Source organism: Populus alba, chromosome 11 (assembly GCF_005239225.2).
Source record: "Populus alba chromosome 11, ASM523922v2, whole genome shotgun sequence".
NCBI classification, from domain to species: domain Eukaryota; kingdom Viridiplantae; phylum Streptophyta; class Magnoliopsida; order Malpighiales; family Salicaceae; genus Populus; species Populus alba.
The window spans coordinates 20030882-20049291 of NC_133294.1; the positions used below are offsets into that span (position 1 = coordinate 20030882).

Here is an 18410-nt window from a genome sequence, read left to right on the forward strand (position 1 = left end):
ACAACCTTATACTAAAATGCAAAATTAAAATAAAATCAACAAAAAAAACCATGGTTAAAATGGGAGAACTCTCAAACTTTACGATCATGTATGTGTGTATATGTTTATAATGTATCATAGACAATCCACATACATATTCACTGTAAAAAGAATAAAAGTATGAAAAATCATGTATGCTGGTAGAGAGATGTCTTTGATTAATTTTTTTCTTCTCCACTAACAATCTAGCTGTAACTTTTTCAACCTCGCCACTATTTATATCTTATAAAAAGTTCTATTTAATTTATCTCAATGTAATTATTAATTCTATGTAAAATCAAAAGATGTTTAAAGGTCCTAAAGTGTTTAATTTTTAGACGGTTTTTTTTTTTTAGTTTATAGTTAGAACTTGTTTCATTCTAAATTGTTTTTAGCTCGTGTTAGTTATCCCACATTCTGTGGCTGGCTAAGCTCATTTTTTTTATCAACAATAAAAAAATACAGGCATTGTCAATGCATTTTACACCATTGAGAAAAATTGTAATTGTAAACTGAAAAAAATGATACATGTTTTTAATAAAATAAATAAAAAAAAATATATGCATTAATAAATGTTAAAATATTTTATGACTCTAACAAGAGACTGAGCTAGTAATTTGAGACAAATATGCATGTTAAGATACTTCATCACTATGTAGGGAGCTCTACCAAATTTTCTTATTTAACTATACAGCAATAAAATTATTTACTGTAAGAAAATTCATTAGTTCAACTTTTTTTAAAAAAAAAAAGGAACAAAGACAAGAATCTCATCCAAAAATAAATATTGAATTGATTGATTGATATCTTATGAAATAATATCTCAAATATAATATTTTTTTTCAATTATAATTAAATTTGATTAAACTTTAAGAAAAAATAAACAATTATGAAATGTTGCATTAAAAGAGCTCTGCTGTGTGTGTGTGTATTATAAACATAATTTTATTTTAAAACAAATTTAGAGCTGAATGGCATTTATTGGAATAATCTTCCAAAATAATAATTTTAGTTATTCTATTTAAATGAATTTTAATAAAAAATATTTAAAAAAACAAGGGGCTTTAAAAAGGAGTCCAAAAAAATAAAGGCATGATTGACCTGCTCCAAAGCCAAAAAAAGAATAAAGGCAGGCGCATGCCACCCTAAAAGAGCAGGCCCCTACACCTGGTTCATTTAATATTTTTTTGCCAAGTTAGGTGTATAGCGTATCTTTTGCCCAACTATTCTTTCAAAACAACCAAACAACACGTTGTTTCCTATTCTACTTCCAGCCACCTTGGGTGTATGAAAAGTTGGGTCTCTAATTATCTGGGTTTAAAAAAAAACTATTTTCTAACCATTTTAATTTAAAAACACCTAAAAATTATCTTAAAGACCTAAATGAATCTATTTATGGTCTTAAATTATCGAAAATCGATTAAAATACAAGAAATCAACTCAAATTCAAAAGACTTTTTGAGTCCAAATCCACCTTCTTTAACAAGATGAAAATCAAAGAACACCATAAGACACCTCTTATCATAAAATGAAACCTGTAAAAACTAAGTTCGACAATTTTCACTATTAGTCTAGTGTTATCAGGCCTCTAAAAAAACAAAGCCCGGGTGTGTAGTCTTCCCCAGCCAAGCCCGCTCTCTTAGGTCTTGTTTTATTTTATTTTTATTTTTATAAGGTTATCTATCCTTTTTTTTAAATAATAATAATAAGTAGATGATAGGTCGTGTGCTTTGACGAATAACATTTTGTTTGCTTCACGGAATTTAGCCACTACATAGATTGATGAAAAATCAAGGGAGACAATTTTTGGATCCATATCTACCATTTCAAGCAAGGTGAATGCCAAAAAAACATCTAAATAGTCCTCTCGTCAAACAGGATCCTTCGATCCTAAGATCAATATTTTTTTTATGGTCAACATCAGGGTCAACAAACCACTTCATCTCTCGTTATCGTTTTCATGCGAGTTTTTCTTTTCTCTTTCTAATTTAGTGACTGAAAATAAATTTTTAGAGCAAAATAAAAATTACCGATAATATGTATAAGGTAGCCAAATATCCTATGTGTTTTACATTTTAATTACTTATGTTTATTATAATTTGCAACCTAATTTCTTTTGACTGGACTATAAAATAGTTTGACGGAAATAAAAACCTTAGAAAATAAAAAAGATCACCTAATTTAATGTTTATATAAATAATAAAGTTGTAAGATCTTACATCGACGGGCGAGGAGTTAGTTGCTGGCTTTGCTAATGGTGTTGGTTGTTGACTTGTTGTATACGTTATGGGGTGTTAGGCTTAGTGATAGACTCATGTTTTCAAGAACAAAACCGCAGGGGAGGAAGGTCCAAAATGAATAATATACAACAGGTTGGGTTAAACTGTTATATTTGGTATCAGAGCGGACCTCAATGGCTGTCTGATGATGCCGACAAGGTCATCGAGCTCTTTAAGAGAGATTGGCTGTAAGATCCCACAACAGCAGGTGAGGAGTTAATTACTGACCTTATTAGTTTGGTTATTGATCTGTTGTACACATTTTGAGACGTCATGCTCAATGATGAGTTCACGTCACCAGAAACAAAACCGCAAGTATAATTTTAAGACCCGGTCCAGTTCAAAATAAACAGTATAAAATAGATTAGTTCGGGCTATTACAAAAGTAGTCAAGTCATACCCAATTATTTTAGTTTGTAATATAATTATTACTGGGTATGGTGTTGATTGTTTTTTTAAAGTGTATTTAAAATATAAAAACAAATATCCTCCCAACAAACCTCCACCATTTAAATTTACCCACGAGTTGCTCCTCGATAAAAGAACCAGGAACTGATAAATCATTAAGGTTACATATCACCAGGAAACTGACCAGTAGCCAGCTAGATAACAAAGCAGGAACATTAATGGCGCATAATGCACGTTTCTCGCAGGGGTCTTGCAGACTATTTTTAAAAACCACAAAATGGATTCCTCCGCACGTGAAGGTAGATGACGGGCCACAAATGTAATATTCCGAGGAAAACAAAAGAAAGTGATTGAAGACGACGAATACTGCATACATAACAGTAGAAAGCTACCAAATGGCTGCCTTCTCGTCCCAGTTACGCATATATACTCTCGTGGATTTTGTTAAGAAGTGGAAAATACTGAATTCGGAACGTATGAATCCCAGCCCAAATCCAAGTGGACTCTCTTCTTGTTGCTGTTCAACAAGGGCTTAGCAAGATTCATCCAAATAATTACCACTTCATCTGAAAAAATAAATGTTCATATTACATGTTGGAAACCATGTTCTAGCTACAGTTTCAGATCGTGACATGGAAGAAAGAATACATTACCTATTCTTTCATTGTCACGCTATTCTTTTCTCACTTTGGTTTCGACTTTTCATACTTTTCTCAGCTCCAAGATTCGAAAGCATTTGCTTCATGAGAAAATAGGAGTTAGATATTATTTGTTTTTATGTTTTAAAAGTATTTAAAAAATTAAAATTTTTATTTTATGTTTTTTCAATTTCATATTATTTTTTTTGTGTTTTAAATTGTTTTAATGTGTTGATATAAAAAATAATTAAAAAAATAAAAAAATTATCATGTTAATGTATTTATGAGCAAAAAATAATTTAAAAAAATAACTATTACTACACTTTCAAATTTTATCCCGAGTCATTTGATTAAAAGCACTAATTACAAGAAAAATTCACAAAGATTAATTATCAACAGAATCAAATATTAAAATATAAGTTTTTTAAAAGATTAATCACATAAAAGAATTTAAAAGAAAAAAAAATCAAATGGAGGCGCCTCTTTCTCAATGAATTAAATTTAAAGATCATCCAGAATAGAGGCTTGTGGTTAATTCTTGGATTCTTGGTAGGGGAAGTTCAGGATTAATACGTGATCAATAATTTTAGGCGCCGTTTGGTAACGTGGTTGCGGGTGAGTAAGGTTTACCCGCAGCCACACATAATTCTATTTGGTAAGTAAAATATTCTGCTTTTTATTGGTAGGGCCCACAAAAAGTTGAATTAAAACCGTGGTTCAGGAGAAGCAACATTTTGCTGCTTCTCCTGATTTTAGAAAGCTGGAACAGTGGAGCCATGCTCCTCTGTACAGTGTGAGTGCATCAATTTAGGTTTTTTTTTTAATTTTGAAAAACCAGAAAAAGTTGAGTTTAGGTTTTTTTTTTTTTTTCTGAAAAAACCAGATAAAATTACATGATTTCGCTCGTATTATTCACGTGAACGTGAACAATATTTTTTTTCATTTTTTTTTTTAAATCATGAAAACTGTAGTTTTTGTCGAATGAATTTTGTACGTAATGAAATTGTAAATTTTTTTTTTAAAAAAATGAGTTTTAGTTGAAAAAATAGTATTTAATATTATTTAATAATACTACATAAATTAAAAGGATATAGCATGATGACGTAGCATTTGTGAAATTTAATCACAATTCCAATTATGTTATTGCCGTGTCCGACCCAATTAAAAAAAAAATAATTTTTATTTGTATTTTAATTGTGTTTTATTTAAAAAATTAGAAGGAGATCACTTTGATGACGTGAGCAAAAAATTTAGTTTTTGTTGTTGCATGTTTAAGAAACCATGAAAAATATAGTTATTGTTGGATAGATTTCGTATGCGATGACATTACATATAGTTTAATAGAACAATAAAAAATATTTGATATCAATATTATTTATTTCATGATGTAATAATAATAGTTAAATCTACAATATTTAAATTAAAAGTATTTTTTAATTATTTTTATAACCTCAATTTGAAAAGCATTTTTTTAACCAAACACATTAAACTACTTTTTGTTCAACCTCAATTTCAACCACAGTTTTAACCAAACATATATTTTTTCAAAATTAACCTCAACTAAAAGTACTTTTTATAAAATAATTTTTTTTAAAACTACAACCACAACAACAACAACGTAATAACCAAACACACCCTTAGTTGAGTACTTCATGCCATACTTATGCAGCTTCAGCTTTTGGCTTTTGCACGTGGTTAATTAATTATATGCCTTCATCTTCTCTCTCTCTCTCTCACACACATATATATTAAAAAAAGAAAATTAATAACATAGTTAGTACGCTCTATAATCAAGATGCAAGTGGAAAACATTAGTTCGACCCTCAGCTTTTCCGTGCCATGATCGAGATTTCTTTCCGGTTTTTGGCCATCAAATTCTACCACCTTCTCCTCACTTCACATCTCTCTATTCTCCTTGGTAAGAGAGAGGTGCCAATGTCCAAACCCTAGGCCAGTCATCACTTCCACTTGCTGTTCAAGCAGCGAGTGTTAATTAAATAATCACGGGCTACACGTCGTTTCCTACTAATCTCTTGTTGGGTTAGTTTTAATCTGATTGATACCACGATCCACGATATCTCTTCAAGCTTCTCAAGAATCAGTCAGGGAGCTCAGCTCATGAACTACCAGCACACAGGACACTAGGAAGCAGGAAGCTCGTGCTCAGCGTTTGCATCGCCCGAGCGATCTCTTAGCGGACCAAGACGCTTCAGGTGGATACAAAAATGTATAATTAGTTTTCTACTCTCTGCTTTAGTACGGCAACATTTTTATTTTTCTCCCCGGAGTCTTTTTGCAGATCGAAACACCCAATCATCAACAGGAGCGGTCTCCACACTCAAAATCCCAAGATGGCTCTTTCCTATCACTAAGTGGCCACTTGTCAGCATCACATGCGCATGCGTGGGAGCCAACTCTCTTAAAATAATTCGAAGGTAGTGGTGACCTTCTGTTTCCAAGAGAATTTTCCTTCCCTGGTCCACTGAAAAGTTTTTATATATATATATATATATATATATATATATAGCTGTATTGTGTGTACATTTAGGTTCTTTATCTCTTCTCTGCGTGCAGAAGGAGAAAATTGCATTCCAAAAATATTCAAGACATCATTATCATACCTTTTTATTTTTATTTTTATGATGGATTGGCTAAATGATAAAATAATAAAAAAGAAAGACCATTAGTGGAATACATATGTATATATATATACACACACACTGTTGAGAGATTCGATTAAATCATGTACTATAAAATTAAAATATAACCGAAAATGTTAAATCCGAGACCTCCAAGAAAAAAGCCTGCTCGTCCTTGAAAAGAAAACTTGAAGGTGCAGGGTGTCGGAGCATGATGGGCCATGCAACCCATAGTGGTGAAAGTCTTGGAAGAAATCCAAGGCACTTCGAGCGGTTCTCTGCTTCCTGCGACCAGGAGTCTAGTTTCGAACTTTTTACCTGACTATGGAGGGGGGCCCATGGTGCAGCTCTCCAGCAAAAAGCATCCTCCTTTTCTCCCATAATCCCTTGCATCCTCAAAACAGATTCCATCCCAGATATAACTTATGCTTGGACACCTTTTTTTTATATATAAAACAAATAATATATAGGCTTTTTTAATGTATTTTTACTATAAAAATTAATCATTAATTGAAAAAATTATGTATTTATTTAGTTAAATAAATTGATGACTGTTTGTGTTAATAAATATATATATAAAAAAAAAATATTATTGTACCTATTTGACTTGTTTCGCTTGCATTTCAGCTAATTTTTTTTTAACACCAAAAAATAAATATATTGGTGTTGTTACATATTTTTTATTTTTTGACATTGAATAAAAAATATAGTTGTAAATTGAAAAGTCGGTGCTTTCATTTAATAAAATAAAGTGAGGATCATGTGCAATAATAAAGACGTATAAGATTTCAAATTATTTTTTAGCATAATAGAAAAAATAGGACAATATTGTAAGTGCATTTCATTTCGTTGTATCATAATTCTTTTAATCAATAAATTTAAACAAAACAAAATAAGTCTTAAAATGTATGAACTGGTAAATTAAAAAGAAAATGCTACTAATAGCAATAAAATTCTAAAATAAAAAGATAATCATTCTTATGGTGAGCAAGAACCACTTATCTAGTTTATCCTTCTATGTATGGATGATGACATGTTATTGGAAACCTAACCTAAATATGACTCTTGAGTTATTAGAAGGAAAAAAGACTAGGATTTATTGTTATAAACTAGTGTTATTAAACCATGTTGGCTTGACATGTCAATCCAAATCTTGTTTGGGCTAATTTTCATGTCAAATTTATGAGAGTTGACTCAGTCAAGCCTGGTTGACCTAGTGAGTAAGTTAATGACCCATTCGACCAAGTCAGAGCTCAAATGAGACCCGGTGTAGCTTATTTTTTTTTTCTTCAAAATAAATGGCTTTAACTTTTTGTTTAAACGACATGATTTTAGATTAACCCTAGTTAATTAAAATGGGTTCATCCAATCCATAATTCGAGCCTCAAACCAGGTTATGACCCTCACCATATCTCATGTAACTATTACATAAAACTTGTTTGGGTAAAAATCTTTTTTTTTTTTTTTTTTGTATTTCAATTTTGATTTCCTATTTTTAAATTAAAATTTTTAATTTTAGATCATTTTGTGTAATTAATATTTTTTTCCAAGTCAATCCCTCGACATTTAATTGGTGGGGAATTGAGTTTAATGGTTTTTTAAGGTAGGGTGCTTCTGGTTTAACGAACTAAGTCACGGATTTGAAAAGTTAATATAGTCTGACATTGTTTTTTTAACTTATTTTTTTTTAGTTTTGTGATTTTTGTATTTTTTTCTACAGGGTTATCATGATTTCATGACATTGATTGCGAGTTTGACATGTTAACATATGCTACTCACCTCTTATTCTCCGAGTTATAAATCTGTCATCTTAACTCAAATTGATGCAATATAGGTTTTTTTTTTTAATCCTTTTTAAACTATTTTTTTCTTTTATATTTAATAGGTTAAAAATTGAGTTAAATCGTTTGTTTTTTTTTTTTACAAAAATGTATTTTTAGGTTATTGTTTGTCATATTTTTTTAATTTGGTATATTTTCTTTCGCTATTTTTTTTTTATCATTTGATTAAAGTAAACTAACTTAATTAATCTGGTGAGGTTTTTAACTCTAGTCGTCTATTGTTTTTCTTTTTTAAAAAAACATATTGTTTTCAGTGGAAAAAAAAAGCACTGTAACACAACATATATCCACGACTAATCTCAAACCAAATTTTACTGTACTCGGCTGGCACCAATGAACATGTATATTTACAAAGGCAAGACGGCAAGATAATTTTTTATGGGCAAATAGAGGGTCGATTTTACTTGTATTAAATTCAGCCCCCGATTGGGTTTGCAGCATAAATAGAGGAGGTCAAAAAATAATTTTTTAAAATTATTTTAATATGTTAACATTAAAAATAAATTTTAAAATATTTTTAAATAAAACATACTTTAAAAAAAAATTATCTAATATTTCCAAAGTCATGTAAAAGGATAAACATTGATCAATAAATCAAACCTTTAGAAAAATTTAGCCAGTGTGGTTAGTCTAACGTCATGACATGACTAACTGACCCGAATATGTTTATTATAGTAGTTTGGTTGACAATTGTTTGAGTGGCTAAATTATTCTGTGGACTGACAAAGCCACTCTTCTTTATAGTTAAATATATTTTCTCAGTGCTCACTTTATTTTTCTTTTGATTAAGTTTATAAAATTTTCTTATTTATAGTTACTTTACCGTAGGTTTAAAATTCAGTAATAAAAATTTGGGATTAAAAAGATTATTTTTTTTTATGATTTAAAGTTGGAGCCTTATGGTTGCTATTATAATAATTTACTAGGGGCTTACATGATTATTAACTTCATGACTCGTGGATTAGTCGAGATGCACAAGTTAACCGGACACCTATGTAACCATGTTAATAAAAAAATTCAACCATTAGATTTAATGGGTTAATCTAAATCTAAAACCGGATGAGTTTTAACAAAAATAATAAAAAAAAAACTCGTGTGATTTGATTAAAAACTTAAGTTAATTTGAAAATTTTTAATAAAAAGTTCAGTTGAAACTTGTTAATTATTTATTTTTTAACAAAAAAAACAATATTACCGTGCTTTGTAAAAGAGACTATGATATTTACATTTCGTTTGAAGAGATAACATAAAGATTAAAATAGGGTTAATCTAGTCAATAGTACGACTGCATGAGTAGAAATATATCCATCCTGATTTATTTTTTTGCTGCTTCAAAAGATCAAAATACCCACTTCTCATATCCAGGGGCACCATCATCTCCAGGCCATTTTCCACAAACTGAAGCCCAATCCAGTCCATCAGAAAAAAAGAATCCAATCCAAGCAAGCTGCTTTTCAATTTCCTCACCTCCCAAAACAACAGAAAAAACCAGAAACACCATTAATCCCGCCAGCCAAAACTACCAAAATGAACGAAGATCCCAGCAGGGCCGAAGCCGAACGCCTCCTCGGAATCGCTGAGAAACTCTTACAATCACGAGATCTCAGTGGCACAAAAGACTTCGCAGTTTTAGCTCAGGAAACGGAACCCCTTCTGGAAGGCCCAGATCAGATCTTAGCCGTTGCTGATGTTCTTTTGTCAGCTGAAAAACGCGTCAACAATCAACACGACTGGTACTCGATCTTGCAAATCAGCCAGAAAACTGACGATTCCTTCCTCATAAAAAAGCAGTATCGTCGCCTTGCATTACTCCTCCATCCAGACAAGAACAAGTACCCTTTCGCCGACCAAGCCTTCAAGCTCGTCGCTGATGCTGGGGCTGTTTTGTCTGATACTGCTAAAAAAACTCTGTACGATAATGAATTGAGTCTGTTTTCGAAGATTGATTTGTCTGCTTCTGGGAAATTACCAGTCAGGAGAAGCCAGAGACCGGTTGATGATAAAAAGGCTGAAAGTGTGAAAATTAATGTTAATAATGTGAGTAATCAACAAGAAGGGTCCCAGAAAGCGAAATTGTCTTCCTTTTGGACTGCGTGTCCGTATTGTTATATTTTGTACGAGTATCCTGGGGTTTATGAGAATTGTTGTTTGAGGTGCCAAAATTGCCAGAGAGGGTTTCATGCTGTTTCAATACCCTCTTTGCCTCCTTTGGTTCCCGGGCAGGAGTGTTATTATTGCTGCTGGGGGTTCTTCCCTTTGGGATTTACACCTGGTACTGCAGGGAGTGGAGGGAAAAATGGCGGGGTGGGTTCAGGGTTTCCTAATTGGATGCCGCCAATGTTTGGGACAGAGCAGCAGCAAGGAGGTGATAAGGGTGGTGGCTATGTAGGGGCAAATGTGGATGATAAGAATGGTGGCGGTGGCGGCCGTCGTGGTGGTGGTGTTAGTGGTAATGGTGCAGCTGCCACACCAGTGAGGGTTGGTGTGGAGAGCAGGGATAGAGTGGTGAAGGTTTCTGGTGGGAGTGCAAGGGGCTCGGCCGGGAATGCAATGGGGATGCCAGGGCCAAGGAAGAGAGGAAGGCCTAGGAAGTACCCTGTGCAGGCGTAGTTTTTGAAGGCCGATGTGTAGTCAGTAAGTGCAGTGTGATGGAATGGAATGGGACGTGCAGGTGTTGGTGGCTGAAGGATGGGAGTCCTTTTGCAGCTGGGTAGGTTCTGGGATTTCACAGGTATTGTTGATGTAACCTTTTTGCTTTTTGTTGTTTTGTAGAGTTCAAATGTTATAATGCAACTGACTGGGTTGATTGATATGTAACATTTTATGATGTGTAGCAATATCATTTCAATAGTTTACGGATCTGTACAAGTTGTTCTGCTTTTGGTTAAATATTCATTTTGTAGGATCAGTCCTATGTTGAACACTTTAGGCATTTAGTACCAAAAAGAAATGCAGGCATTGTAAACGAGCTTGTTGATTTGCAATGTTAAAATGTGCGAGTAAATGTTACTTAAAAGTTCAAGGTAATAGTTTTTTTCTGACATATTGCTCTCCATGTCTGCATAAGTACTTTCCCTGTTGTCTTCATACCCTATAGCTACCTGCACCATTGCCGCACTACCAGTGCTTCTTTTAGCTGCCATTAACATTGGTGTTAATGTTTTGAGTTTTCTCCAGATATATCAATTGATTCACTACAGTTTTTAATCATGTTGACTAGACAAGTTCCATAGCAGCCTTATTACTGAAAGTCAATTAAAAAATCGTGATCTCAGTCATCCTGCAGAAATTAGATGATCTGTTTTGCTGAACATTATGTCAATGGAGTTTTAGGGGCATGATATGCTAGATTCTTGAAGTTTGAAAGGTCTTCAGCATAATTTTGGTTCAAATGCATGTATATCATTAGAAGTAGTTTCTAGTTCCTTTCATCAGACGGCTCAATGGAATGTCGTTTAATTCAATTAATAGAAGTAGTATTGTCCTTGTTTCGTAGTCATTCCTGTGATGTCCTGGCTCTGCAATGGGAAGTCCATTTCGAGGCACCAGGTTTTGTTTCTAAACTTGTTTCCGTTTATGTTGGATAAGTTCCTTTATTCTCTGCACCTGTTCACTGGGAATTGCATGCGTGTCCACATAACCGGGCAAGGCGTGTTTTTTAGGTCAATCTACTAAAATGCACGATTCTGTGTTTTTCAAACATGATGGTTGCTTTGTTGGTAAAAAACCCAAATCTGCATACAAAAAAAAAAAGTTGTTTTTAGTTCAAGCGGAAATATAAGCCACGTGGCCAGCTTTTAGTTTTTTCCTTATTTTCTTTTCTGGCTGAAGCAGTTTTTATTATCTTCATAGTCATCCCTTGTTGCTGGATCAAAGCTGAATAGAAGTAGAAGAAAGTTGAAAATTACTGTCAACAGGCATCTAATATAAATAGCTTTGTTCTGGTAGGGTAAGGTAAAGAAATTCTGCAGGTGAGCGTTCTTTGGTTGATTTAGCAATTTGGCAGTGGAGGATCGAGCGGTCTTTCAGCTTCGATTCAGTTGTGGCAGGCTTAATTAACTGGAAATACCTCTGATTTAATTAATTTACATCGGCTTAGAGTTCATATGTATTTTTCCAAACAGCCACAGGACTCTGAAATCTACCGATTCTCCAGGCTTGGAGCTCTGCTCGAGCTTGGGCCTTCGATACCAAGTTTAGCGCGGGGATGGTGAAACCAGACCACGGGTGACGCAAAGCATCCCGGGCAGTTCAAAGCTGGTTTTGTTTTGCAATTGTTTTTGTGTTTGCGTGGGTGCAATGAATGTAATAAGGTTTTTGGTAACAAATTAAATTGTATTTTGAACTGCAGAGCCCATTAAAAAATTAAATGTAATATTTACATGTTTTTTTAATTAAATTTTGTAAAATTTTGTTTGTTTTTATATTTTAAAAATATTTTTGAAAAAATTAAAAAAAAAATTATTTTAGATTAATATTTTTTTATGTTTTTAGTATCAAAAATAATTTTTTTTTTTTAAAAAAAATTAATGTATTTATAAATAAAAAATACTTTGAAAAACAATTACAATAATATTTTTAAACTCAATTCAAATATATTTTACATGTTTTTTGTTATATATAAATTTTAACTATAATTTTTATCAAACATGTATTTATATCTAACTAATTATATCTAACCATATTTATTTTAAACTTATTTTTTTAAAATCATAACCATAAAAGCTATAAAGTTTAGTATGAGGATGGTGTTTCAAATTTGATTTTTTAATGAATCTTGTAGTAAAAAACATAATTTGATTTGTTACCCAACAATGCAAATACAAAAGCAGTTGCAAAACAATCACAGGTTTACTGAATTCTACTCAGCTGTCTCCACTTTCTCCCCATTGACCTCTATCTACTGAATGAACAATCACAGTCCGAGCTTGTAACTCTTATGGAAATCGAATCTAATCCATTTCTTCACTCGGGCCTAGATTTCTTTTGGACAATGCCCATACGAGCTTTCCACATTTCCGAGTGACCTGCTGGTGGGGGTTTAAGGTATCTGAACAAAATCTTTTGAAGACTTCTGAACATTTGCGAGTGAGCATATCATTTACAGGCAAGGTCCTTTAAAGTACACGGGTTGCTTGAAAACTAACAGAAGATAGAAGGAAGAGAAGCACTAGACGGTAAAAGAATGGACCTAATTTTTCCTCGCATGAAACACAATGGGAAAGGCAAAACTAGGTGGACATTGGTCGAACAGTTTATGAGCATGTCCAAAACCAAAGAAAATATGAAATCCATTTTGAACAAAGTAGAATGAAATGGAAATGTAAAAACACAATCCAAGACTAATAACAGACACGGCAAAAGAGCCTCTCAGGAAGTTGCAGAGGAGTTGGATAGCCTAAGACACTCACTTTGGCACCTCCGGAGGCAAATATCATTCCAGTTAGGCACCTGGTGTTGATTGACACAAACAGTTCTCGCACATGCATCAGCACAAGCATCAAGCTCAGAAACACCGCAAACGGTAACACAAGTATCAATAGTTGGGTCTTTAGATAATGCACCAACCTTCTTTAGCATCCTCTTCGAAGTGCATACCCTCTCGCAAACAAAGATTTCATCGGAGCTCTTTTCACGGCCTCTGGCGCTCTTTAACCTCTGCTCATCAGCTCTTCTTTTCTTCATCCTTAATGCTTGCCCTGCAATTATAGCTGGTATTGCTGCCCCTAAAAGAGACCACCATGGGTCCACCATTGCTCTTCTCTTCAACACACAAGCTCTTCGAATTTATCACCAGGAAGATTCCCTCCTGTGTACAAACACTTGAGATATCAAATTAAAAAATAAGCAACATCGGTATTAGATACAATTGAAAAACAAAATCCCAATAAATAGAAATTAGAACAGAAATGAAATTTCCAAAGGATTCATACGTGTTTTTCAGAAGATATAAGTTGGTTGATTTATTTGACCTAATTTCCCTTGAAATAGTTTTATCCCTTTTTTTATGGATGAAACATTAGTTAATAAAGATCAACCAAACAGAAATTGTCTGCCCAGTAAAGAACAGTTACTGAAGTACAATAAAGAGAGAGATGGAGAGCTTACTGAGCTGGAAATGGTGGTGGATCCTCGAGGGACAGAGGGTTTAGTTTTAGATGGAGAAAGAGAGAGAGACGGCTCGAGAGAGAGGGGAAGAAAAAAATTCGGAAAGAAGGCAATGCGCGGACTCGGGCATGTGTTTTTACATCCAACGGCTTAGGATTGTTCTTGTTTTGTGGGACCATGGTTTTAGATCAGTGCTTGTCACGTGAATTTATTTTGGCGGATATAATCGTAGTTTGAGTACCTGAACTTTCTAAAAGTTTCTATTTTAGTTTTTTTTTTTCTTTTTCTGAGTTCCTAAACTCTTCAAAATCATCAATCAAAACATTTTTTTTACGATGGACATTAAAATTAGGAATGTTTGGATCTGCGGTCACTTTTTAAACATTTTAATTTCAAGTTAAATTTTTATTTATTTTAAAATTAAAAATTAATCTTATAAAATAAAAAATATTCTTTTTAATACATTTTTAAATAAAAATTATTTTAAAAAACCAATCTCTAGCATTGTTATAAAAGTATTTTGATACACATGCATATAAAACATATAAAACGTTGTAGTTTCTTGTGAGGATTGCTGCCTGTCATAGCAGTAGATGAATCAAGTCAATCGTAACTTAACTAAAGCTCATTTTAACAAAGCTACGTTTTTAAAACTCATTTTCAAACGAGTTTCCACGGCTCATGAGCTTCCACGGCTCATGAGCTTCCACAAATTTATTTTCTGTGCAATTCGGTTTTTTTAACAGAGTTGTTTCCGCTTATTCCCAAAAAAATAGCCCCAGCACAGACTTGTTGGCAGCTAAGAACCCTAACAAATCATGCAGGCGTATTCATGGAAAAATCATAATTCCTACACATAAAATATTGTTAATCGTTTTATTGACCAGTGACTGCCTTCTTTCATGGCAGATTCCAAATCGCCAGCGATGACTCCGGAGATCCACTATCCATATCGGCTGCTTTGTCGTTCAGGCGAAAGGTGACACGGGAGGAGTCCGAGAAGAGTTGGCCTGATTTATGATAAAAGAACAGCCTCAGTAAAAGCAGCAGACGTCAATCATGAACAAGATTGTCACCAAGCCCACTAAGATCTGACCTCCCTACAGTCAGAAAGACCTGACGAGGCCCATCTAGTGTTGAGCTCTGTGGACCCACGAGCACCCAACTGGAGGCGGAGGAAACATTTGGACCAATTGCGAATCTCAATGATTAAAATTTCATTTTACGTAGTTAGTAGCTCGTTGGATTTTATAGTTAGTTTTTAATAAGAAAATTCAAATTATTATTTTTAAAATTAATTATTTAGACTCACCTAACATGGTATATCATGCTGCTAGTTAAAATTTTTCAACAAAGTTGGATCATCCTACAAAGAGGAAAACACTCAAATGCAAGTTTGAGTTTTTCTTACAAGATGAATTGTGTGTTTTTGTATTGTGATGAAAAATATTTTTTTAAAATGTTAAAAATATTTTTTATTTAAAAATATATTAAAATAATTTATTTTCATATTTTTTTATATTAGCACATAAAAAAAGCACTGAAAAATCAGTTTAATATTTTTTCATATCAAATGCATGTTGAATTGTAATGTCAAAAAGCCATGAAGGCTAAAAACTCATCAACATCAAACTTATCTTTGTAAAATCAAATCAAAACTGTTCACATAAAATGTGGCCAAATTAGAAACAAATAAAAAAAAATAAAGAGTATTAATTTAAAATGAAATAAAAAATTAAATGTAAGCTAAAAAAATACATACAAAAAAGTGAGGATATTAATTAATGATTTTGAAAAAATTAATAAGAAATAGAAAAAAAAAAAGTGAGCTCGCGTGCCTGGTCAACACTCAAACATAATCATGTTTGAATCTGAAAACCCAAGGCCATGTGCTTGGGCTTGTATATAAGAAAAGAAAAATAAATTTTTAGACCAAAATAAAAACTTATATAATTTGAAATTAGCCATATATTTTCTTTGTATTTTACATTTCAATTCTCTTTCTTCTAATTTTGATCTTTCTACCACAATTTTAAATTTAGGGGCCGTTTAAAATGGCATTTCAGACGGAGTTTTTATTAAAAAAAATGAATTTTTTTTTAATTTTTTTATTATTTTGATGTGTTATTGTCAAAATAAATATTATTTTGATGTATTTTTTGAGTGAAAAAACACTTTAAAAAACAATCGCTACTACATTTCAAAACACCTCTTTAGTCTTATCTAATTAAACTATAAAAAGATTAAAATAGAAAAACAAAATAAGAAAAAAAAAAAAAGGATAAAAAAACCCATCGCATCTCATTTAATATAAATAGCGGAGGAGCCGGAAAAAACCGAATTCTTTGTAGTATATTTGCAAATCAGTAATCGTAAAATATGGGGTACCTTTCGATCCTTCCTGCTTGCTTCTTTTGTGCCAGAGATCGACAGGCGACTTTGATTATTTACATATCTTGACCGGTGAATAATGTGCCCACACAGTAACTGATGCAGAAAATTTCTTACCTTGCATTATATTTGACACTCGCCAGTGGGGGCAGCTTTTTTGAGGTCATAGACCAGCTGGGACCATCCGCAAGGGTGGTTTGTTGCTATTAGAACCCCCTCCCTGAGTAATCCTCTATTTTGCTGCTAACTCAAAGACTTGTCCGTCTCTTCGCTTTCTCTGTTTGCCTTCCACGGCACAGAGCAGGGAGTGCTGGCTGGGTGATCCATGACTCAGGCCATTTGTTGAGGTGGGTACCACTTGCATAGTTGCGTTCCAATGGGAAAAAATGACGTCAGCCATCCGGTGCCAAATGGTCCTGGTTTCCTTGGTTTTTTCTTGTGTGTAGAACATTGCATTCTTTTGAACAGGTTCCGCGAGTACTCCACTCATTTCGCATATTAAAACAATATTTTTTAAAATTTTATTTTTAATATTATTATATCAAAATAATCTAAAAAATAAAAAATAATAATTTAAATTTAAAAAATAAATTCATTTAAAAAAAATAAAATCAGCATCCCGCGTAAACATACAAGGTCTTCGTTCATCTCATCAATTTAAGTATCGGTAATGGATTTCAAAAGACCGAGGTTTTTATTGTTTTACAACTTTCTCTTATTTGTTAAATAATATATTTAAATATTTATGTTCTGAGTATTTACTGTCAAAATAATATTTATTCTTTAACGTATAATAATAATAATAATAATAATATATATTAAGGTCTATGTATATACGCACTAAATAATAAAATTATTAATGTTAAATATTATGGGATTCTAGTTTAATTAATTATAAGAATTGAATGGCAAATCAAAATTCGTGACATTATACGTACTATCTTGACACTAGAAATTCTTGACATACTACTATGCTGCTAGCTACTTGGGTCACGAATCTTGATAGTGGAAGATAAAAAAAAAAACTAGTCCTTCCAAAAATTCTGAGGTGTTGGATTGAGCTATGGAATAATTTTATTACATTCTCGTGCTGACTAAGCTGTTGTGTCCTGCAGACATAAGTGATGGCTTATAATTTGCTACCCAACAATAATGCATGCCACGTAGATTATTCATTACCGGCTGTTTGTGCTTTAGTTTTTTTTCACAAATACAAGTCGGAATAAGTTCATTAGATCACCGTTGGACAGAAGAGTGCCGACGGAGAATTGGATATATCTGACGGAAAAAAGGCCATGATGATTAGGAGTGGCCAGCAAACAAAACCAGTCAAGGGCTGCGAGACCATGGCTGCAAATAGAGACCAGGGTGACCTTAATTTTAGGCAATATTCAAAATTCAAAAGATCTGTCACTCTTCCCATACGAAGTTTGAGTGTTTTTTTCCTGCTGTGATGCTGGAATCCAGGTTTTAACAAGAGCGCTGTTTCTCTTTTCACGTTGATAATGCATTCATTTCGAGCCTTGAATCGTGTAAGAGTCTGCATTCTCGTCGGAGCATAAAGATCTCCCAAGCTCACAGAAGAGGCAAGTTACAGACCTCTCTCAACAGGGGAACGCCATGGCCTGTCTGTGACTATGGAGTTAAAGCAAGCGTCTACATGAGGGCCCATGTGGAGGCATGCAATTGCACTGTGGATATCTCAATTGTGTGAGCCTGGAAACACGCTGATTGCAGTGACGAACATGCTTATTGCTGTGACGCACTGTCTCCTTCAAAGTCCAAGAAATAGGAATTCTATTGCCTTTATTGTCCGGAGATCGAGTACTGCCATCAGATGTTGAACTTTAGCTTTCTATAGCTATCAGATTGTTGTGGGGGTCCACCCAACACACTCACATGCACGTTTTACAGACTGTCTGACCTTTGATTTCTTCCATTTGATCAATGTGTCTTTTGCAATCCTGACAAAGCTTAATTAAAGTTTTGAAAAAATAAAGAAAAATATTTAAAAAATAACTAAGTTTAAACATAACTGTAATTTTTAATAGAGATTCAAAACAACTGTTATAAAAATAACCTCTGCAG

The 18410-nt window shown here is 33.0% G+C and overlaps 2 protein-coding genes across 8 annotated transcripts; one reads left to right on the forward strand and one right to left on the reverse strand.

The window, feature by feature from the left end:
• Positions 1 to 9141: 9141 nt before the first annotated feature.
• Positions 9142 to 15125, forward strand: LOC118031553 (uncharacterized). 4 transcript variants are annotated; one of them, XM_073412699.1, is made up of 3 exons: positions 9142 to 10554; positions 11320 to 11372; positions 14841 to 15125. In XM_073412699.1, the coding sequence occupies exon 1, from the start codon at positions 9351 to 9353 to the stop codon at positions 10431 to 10433; it is 1083 nt and encodes a 360-aa protein (XP_073268800.1). In that variant the 5' UTR covers positions 9142 to 9350; the 3' UTR covers positions 10434 to 10554; positions 11320 to 11372; positions 14841 to 15125. The 4 variants fall into 4 exon arrangements, with proteins under 4 accessions (XP_073268800.1, XP_034891889.1, XP_034891890.1 ...); XM_035035998.2 differs by lacking the exon at positions 14841 to 15125 and adding an exon at positions 11772 to 12222; XM_035035999.2 differs by lacking the exons at positions 11320 to 11372; positions 14841 to 15125 and adding an exon at positions 11772 to 12222.
• LOC118031554 (uncharacterized protein At5g64816) lies at positions 13060 to 14090 on the reverse strand. Of its 4 annotated transcripts, none has more exons than XM_035036001.2 (2): positions 13932 to 14090; positions 13060 to 13632 (listed from the first exon to the last, which is right to left on the reverse strand). In XM_035036001.2, the coding sequence occupies exon 2, from the start codon at positions 13575 to 13577 to the stop codon at positions 13194 to 13196; it is 384 nt and encodes a 127-aa protein (XP_034891892.1). In that variant the 5' UTR covers positions 13578 to 13632; positions 13932 to 14090; the 3' UTR covers positions 13060 to 13193. The 4 variants fall into 4 exon arrangements, with proteins under 4 accessions (XP_034891892.1, XP_034891893.1, XP_034891894.1 ...); XM_035036002.2 differs by having other exon boundaries at positions 13060 to 13645; positions 13932 to 14087; XM_035036003.2 differs by lacking the exon at positions 13932 to 14090 and adding an exon at positions 13757 to 13915.
• Positions 15126 to 18410: the final 3285 nt, after the last annotated feature.

Excerpts from the sequence above, each read along its gene's own strand:
- LOC118031553 (XM_073412699.1), top strand. The coding sequence starts at position 9,351 with ATGAACGAAGATCCCAGCAGGGCCGAAGCCGAACGCCTCCTCGGAATC.
- LOC118031554 (XM_035036001.2), bottom strand. The coding sequence starts at position 13,577 with ATGGTGGACCCATGGTGGTCTCTTTTAGGGGCAGCAATACCAGCTATA.